Source organism: Cyphomyrmex costatus, unplaced genomic scaffold (genome assembly GCF_001594065.2).
Source record: "Cyphomyrmex costatus isolate MS0001 unplaced genomic scaffold, Ccosl1.0 scaffold1754, whole genome shotgun sequence".
NCBI lineage: Eukaryota > Metazoa > Arthropoda > Insecta > Hymenoptera > Formicidae > Cyphomyrmex > Cyphomyrmex costatus.
The window spans coordinates 2,476-8,636 of NW_017275774.1; the positions used below are offsets into that span (position 1 = coordinate 2,476).

Below are 6,161 nucleotides of genomic sequence, written 5' to 3' on the forward strand. Positions count from 1 at the left end.
AGTATGCAACAATATCTACTGCTTTTTTGTATTTAAAAATTTAACTAGATGTAACTGTGAAAATAATTTTGTCGGATCATCAAAATCATTGTGTAGGAATCAAAAAGTTTTAACATTCTACTACTATCAGTCCTATACATTTATTTTATATATAATAAATTATTTATGTATAAATTACTTTATATTTACATACGCACGCGCGTATGGGTGTATATAATTATTTGAATATATGTATATGTATATAATTACTTGAAACAACCAACAGAGAATTATTTTCAGATCTGCTAGTTAAATTTTTTTATATTTCATCGCAGCCATTTTTTTTCGTGTTTTTTCTTTGGTGAGTTTTATACTACCTGTGCATATTTCGAACAAGCTTGCTCAATCCATATTTCCACTCGATGTCCGACTGTGCTTGTATCCGCTGGTAGGTATCACTCATCATAGCAATCAGAAGATTAATAAGCACCACCACCGACACCAACATGTAAATACCGAAGGTGATCTTGAAGAGGACGGTTGTCCATAAGGGCTGGAACCTGTGTACCTTGAATTGTTCGTGTGTCGTCTGACCGAAGATGGCGAAGAACAACAACTCACCCGCGAGTATGGGATTCATCATGACTGTAAATACGCGTTAAATAACGTGTTTCGTAAAGTGCCTGGTATATATGCGCGTAGACGTATGCAAAAATTCTCTGTCACTGCGCAGAACATGCTAAACGCTGCCACTACCAAACGTCGCAAAGAGAATCGATTTCAAGCCATACAGAATACATATGCTGCGACTCGTACAAACTCCTTATTTCTGTTTGTCGTTAAAAAAAAGTCGAAAGCGCGCTTAAGGAAAACTGGAAAAGCGCGCTTTTGTATAACGGAACGATTTCTAATTTTAAGCGCATGAAACGTAAAAGAAACTAGAGGAGAGGACTTGCGATGTATGTTACATGCAATATACTTGTAGAAAAATACTATTGGATTATACAAAAACTATCAAAACAAGTGTATGTAAATATAATATTTTATTGGAATAGTTTTCTATTATTTCCAGTCGTTCTTTTGCGAGTCCAATATTATTTTTCTATTATTATAAGGGAATTATCCCGAATATTGCTAATATTTAAAGGACATCCCAGACAGAAAGCATTGTCTAGAAAACCTCTTTATATATATTTTTTAGATATCTTTTAGACATGCATGCAATCTGGAATTTAATGAAGAGATTTTTCGATAGACGACTAGACGTGCCTTTAAACATTTGTAATATCAACAAAATTTTCATTATGAACCGTCCGTGTAAATGTTAGTTAAAGTTAATAGCTGAGATTTAGTCTCTTAAGATATGTCCTCTTGTTTTGTCTTTCTACAAAAACATTCACAAATTCAATTGAATCATCTCATTTAACTTTAATTAATGTTTACAGCAACGGCTTTCTAATGGAAAATGTCGTCGCAATGAATCAATCGAGAGGTAAAATTTGCTCCTACGGATGATAACGCGCTATGGTGTCACGAATGAATAATCCAACATTCAATGAAACATCGAGAGCGAGCGGATGTGACGGGGATTCGTGACAATTCGGCATTCGCAGGCATCATCCGGTCGTGCCATGTGACGGAGAAGGTATAATGTGTTCGGCGGAATTGGCCCATTCTCATATATCTCACAAACAACATCAATTATATGCGTTCCTACGAGATTCACGTATCATACGTCGAGAGACGTTTACTTACTTAGATGATTAAATGCTCGGCTGGTCGCCGGTGCGCCGAGGATCGTGCGGGGATCCTCTATGATGGTCTCGCTCGATCGTCTGAGAGGTCTGTGTCTGCGGTAGCGGTTTAAAATTTAAATATTGTTCATGGAGGTGAATATCTTTAGCGCACTTAATCTGTCGCTAAGTCTGTCTAGTAGGTAATACTGAGCACGGTAGTACAATGGCCGACGGTATCTTAATCGCTCGTTTGCTCGTCTTTTTTTTTTTTGGCGGGCTCGTACTTGGCAATTTGGCCGAAAAGTAGCAAAGGGCGATGACAAATTTTTTACGTGGGTGGATTTGAGGCTGTCGCCGGTATCGTCGACGCGTTGGATGCCGTTGGCCCATTCTCGTCTTCGTTCTCATCCTCGTTGGTCTTCTCTTCCTTCTCTTCTTCTTTCTCGGGCTCGTTCCCGGTTAGGATGAGATACTTCTTTCTGATCGAGTCCCAGTCCACTACATTCTCTATTCTGGTCGCGCTATTGAAGGACAGTTGGCTGCCCAGCGGGCTGAGATGCACCACGGAGAGGGTCACGCTATTCTTTGGGCGGACCTGACCTTTTTTGATCTTGGCCAACCATTTTGCGCCCATTTTTGACCTAGGCGATAAACGACTGGCGCGCCCGAATCCCATCATGTGCACCAACGAGGGTCGCTTGCGCTTAGTGGTGCGCTGCTTGCACAACTTGATGAAGTACACGGTCCAGGTGGTGAGCAAGTTTAGCGGGGATGGAGCTGTGGTAGTTCTGTAACACGCAATCGCGTTTCCAATACGGAATGCTCCGTTAACCCCCGAATAGCTTAACAGTGAGTTACTTAAGAGACCGGTTGAAACATACGCAGACTGTGTACGTAAAAGTATGTAAAAGCGAACGACACTGCAGCGATTCGTCTTGTAAACGCGAGAGCGTTGCTTCAAAGTTTGTTATATAACTCTATTTATAACATTGATGTTCTCTCTGACCAAACGCGGAAAAAGATAATCGGGCATGCTATTTCGGTCAGATCGCGTCAGTTATCTAACGGTTTATCATATAACGGATTATTATCGCACTTATATTCAGAGTCGTAAAAGGTCGCAGGCTTACCTGTGCATGTTTCGAATCAGTTTACTGAGTCCGTATTTCCACTCAATGTCCGATTGCGCCTGTATCCGTTGATAAGTGTCGCTCATCATGGCGATCAGCAGATTAATCAACACCACTACCGAGACCAACATGTACACGCCGAAGGTCAATTTGAAGAGGACCGAGGTCCACTGCGGCTGATTGTTCTCGACCTTCAGTTCGCCGTGGGTCGTTTGGCCAAAGACGGCGAAGAACAAATACTCGAAGGCGAGTACCGGATTCATCTTTACTGGAATTACGAGGCACACACACACACACACACAAGACGTTTCTTGGTAGCTCTAAAGGCTTTTTCGTTCTCTTTTTTTTTTTTATAGCTCATTGCTTTGTGCCATTACAGGCTACTACTGGTGGGTACTCGCTATTTAGTATTACAAATGCACATGTGAGTAGTATTTCATAACGTACACAACGATCGAGCGAGCGAGCGAGCGAGCGAACGAATAAACGGAACGAACATGCTCATGCATATCTTTTATATAGACTCTGGCCATGCTCTGCAGTTGCGGCTGCGGACTAACGCCGGATGCATGCCATGAATATCTTATTGCAGGCAGACGTTCATCGTCGAGTACGTACTGTCACTCGTCTTTTCAGCCTGGTCGCTCTAATTCGTCATGCATTTACATCTGACTCAGATGTAATTGCGCTTCCTTTTTTCTGTTTTTTTTTTCTTTCTTTTTTTTTCTTTGTCGTCCCGCGCTAAAAGATACTATATAGTGACGATGAAATTCTATCATCAGACCAGCGCGTTTCTAGGACGCGTGACGAGTCCAGCGATGCATCTCGCTCATTGGGGGATGCATTCCGACACTGGTGCGCCTTTACTCGAGGGAACTAGTGATCGAACAATAGGGGTCATTCGTCGTGCGTTCCATGCTGAATGAAAGAAAAAGAAAAAGAGAGGAGGGCGTGGGGTGGAGATTTTGAAACGTATCGCGCGATACGTTTGCGGTGGATAAAAAGGATGCGACATGCAGCTCGAAGATATGCGCACCCTCCTCCTTACTTATCTGGCTTGCACGACTCCAAAGGTAGACGCGTCACGTCGCGCGCGCAAAATTTATTTGCATGCAAAGATACGGAGGGAGAGGATGGAAGGATTCTTTTTCGTGCCAGTCACGGTCCATTGATAAGAAGAAAAAAAAAAAAGAAAAAAAAGAGGGAATCGCGCGGAGGGAACAATTTTTTGAGGGATTTGTATGAATTCCGTAAAGTCGATCGAGTCACATAAAAAATGACCGTGCGATGGATGCACATTATGAATTGCATACAACATCGTCCACTAGCATAAACACGATTCTAGCAACTTACATAATTACAGATATATGATGTAGGTACAGAGAAACACGCACGAACATACACATATGTGTGTGTGCGTTCATGTATGAATAATACATATACAGGACACATACGTACAGGCGAGACACGGGGATGCACACGGGCAGAGGCTGTGAAAGAAACACGAGCACATATGCTCCGGCAGTAACGCTAATCGACAGGCTAATCAATTGCATTGGCAGGAACGTCGTTCTCGAGCTTTCAGATCAATTTTATAAATATTTGTTCGGTATACGCTGCGATGCGGACGCTTCTCTCCAATCCGCGAACGGATCTGAAGCGAATAAGAGCATAAGAGGTTTTTTTTTAAATTTTGCAATTGCAGCAATAACCATGGGCGTAGCTATAGGATCTCAGTCAGAAGGAGCAAAAATTTATAACACTTATAAAGTTAGTTTTTGAAAATCTTTAATAAATTCTTTTTTTAATATTTCTCTTAGTTTTTTATTTTTTGTAAAAATGATTTTCATAATTTAATTGTTTCTCTTTCTAAAAATTTAGGGAGGGGGCAAACGCTCCCCGGCCTTCTTTGCATACGCCCATGGCAATAACTAATAAGTGGTTGCTGCACTGGAGTGCTTTTTAAACGATTGCAGTAATGTTTGCATACAAGAGAGATATATTATTCTCAGCAAATTCTCCATCGATCGTTTTCGTTTAAATTTTTTTACCATTGCCTCCGAATCACAGCATACAACGCGACAAGGAGAACATTCAATTTTGCGTGTATTTTTTTCCGAGTTCTCTCGTTTATTTTCTTTTCTTTCGCTTCGTCATATCAGGCAGCAGTCTCAGCAGACAACACACACTGGCCAAATGCACGATGCAGACGAGACGACACCGAGATGGAGGATCGTGTCCTGCATTCAGTTTCGCGTGCGCGATTTTTATTCCGATTTGCTTTCCGCGCTTGAGTTGCTTCTGATTAATCGTTCTCAACCAGCTGAAAACTTACAATCTCTGCTGTTATCGTCACAGCACTCATTCTTTTTCTTGTAGCGGCCGTAGCGACGAGGAGGCGCCGTTGGTGGCGTCTCCATCATCCATTCCGTAACATTGGCCAACAAATCTATCATTGTAATTCAGTCGATTATAATTCTGTATCGCTCCGCATGTCTCTGAGTATGATCGACATGAAGTAGACCTACTTTGGGATTTTGATAAATGACAATTAAGAAATCTAAACGCGCAAACTTGACCACACAACGAGTCAATGATTTTCAAAATAGGAATACATCTTTTAAGTAGAGGAAATGGAGAGAGGGTAAATGTTTAATTGTATCTGTATATAAATTACGCGCCGAATTGTACAATCAGTACAATTTCGATGAGTTTCAAATTTCCGATTCTGTATAATACTGAAATCTAAATTCATCGAAATTGTACTCACGTAGTTCTGTAACTCCTGACGTAAACAAACGCAGGAGTGGAAATACGCGATTGCACCGTTATCTCGGCACCCACGCGAATTAGCACCTGCGTGGGCAAAAGCACTGTCTACGTCCTGTTAATGGAAACCAGTACCGCGCGTCGAAGCGATTGCCAATCTAAGATCTAGCCCTACGTAGGTATCTACATAATGTATCTACGGTACATGTCGTATCTACAGTACGTGTGCGCGTATATGTATATATATCCTATAGACGGAACTGTAAAAATCAATTAATTGCGCCACTAGTTCTGGATTGGCGTCAAGGTATATATAGTGAGAGAAAAAGAGACAGAAAAAAAGATACAGGGTGGCGCCTAAAATGACCATATTTATTGTTAATAAAATTGATGTAGAATTGGATAGAATGGAATAGAATACATCGATCAAAGCATTGAAAAGTGAATGATTTAAATGATAATACATTTCGTGCGCCACCTTATAAATAGAAAGAGAGAGAGAGAGAGAGAGAGAGAGAGAGAGAGAGAGAGAGAGAGAGAGAGAGAG

General features: G+C 41.2%; 3 protein-coding genes across 3 annotated transcripts in view; all 3 read right to left on the reverse strand.

Annotated features, from left to right (window-relative positions):
• Positions 1 to 352: 352 nt before the first annotated feature.
• On the reverse strand, positions 353 to 758 carry LOC108772064 (transient receptor potential-gamma protein-like). The gene has a single exon (XM_018537517.1). The coding sequence runs from the start codon at positions 620 to 622 to the stop codon at positions 353 to 355; it is 270 nt and encodes an 89-aa protein (XP_018393019.1). The 5' UTR covers positions 623 to 758.
• Positions 759 to 1,742: 984 nt separating this feature from the next.
• On the reverse strand, positions 1,743 to 3,118 carry LOC108772069 (short transient receptor potential channel 7). Its single transcript, XM_018537521.1, has 2 exons — positions 2,846 to 3,118; positions 1,743 to 2,503 (listed from the first exon to the last, which is right to left on the reverse strand). The coding sequence occupies exons 1-2, from the start codon at positions 3,106 to 3,108 to the stop codon at positions 2,044 to 2,046; spliced, it is 723 nt and encodes a 240-aa protein (XP_018393023.1). The 5' UTR covers positions 3,109 to 3,118; the 3' UTR covers positions 1,743 to 2,043.
• Positions 3,119 to 4,663: 1,545 nt separating this feature from the next.
• The window catches only part of nompC (no mechanoreceptor potential C), a 15,314-nt gene continuing 13,816 nt past the window's right edge, over positions 4,664 to 6,161 (reverse strand). Inside the window, exon 11 of the mRNA XM_018537520.1 lies at positions 4,664 to 5,294. Within this exon, the coding sequence (XP_018393022.1) occupies positions 5,161 to 5,294 (134 nt within the window). The 3' untranslated portion in view covers positions 4,664 to 5,160. The remainder of the gene's footprint in view (positions 5,295 to 6,161) is intronic.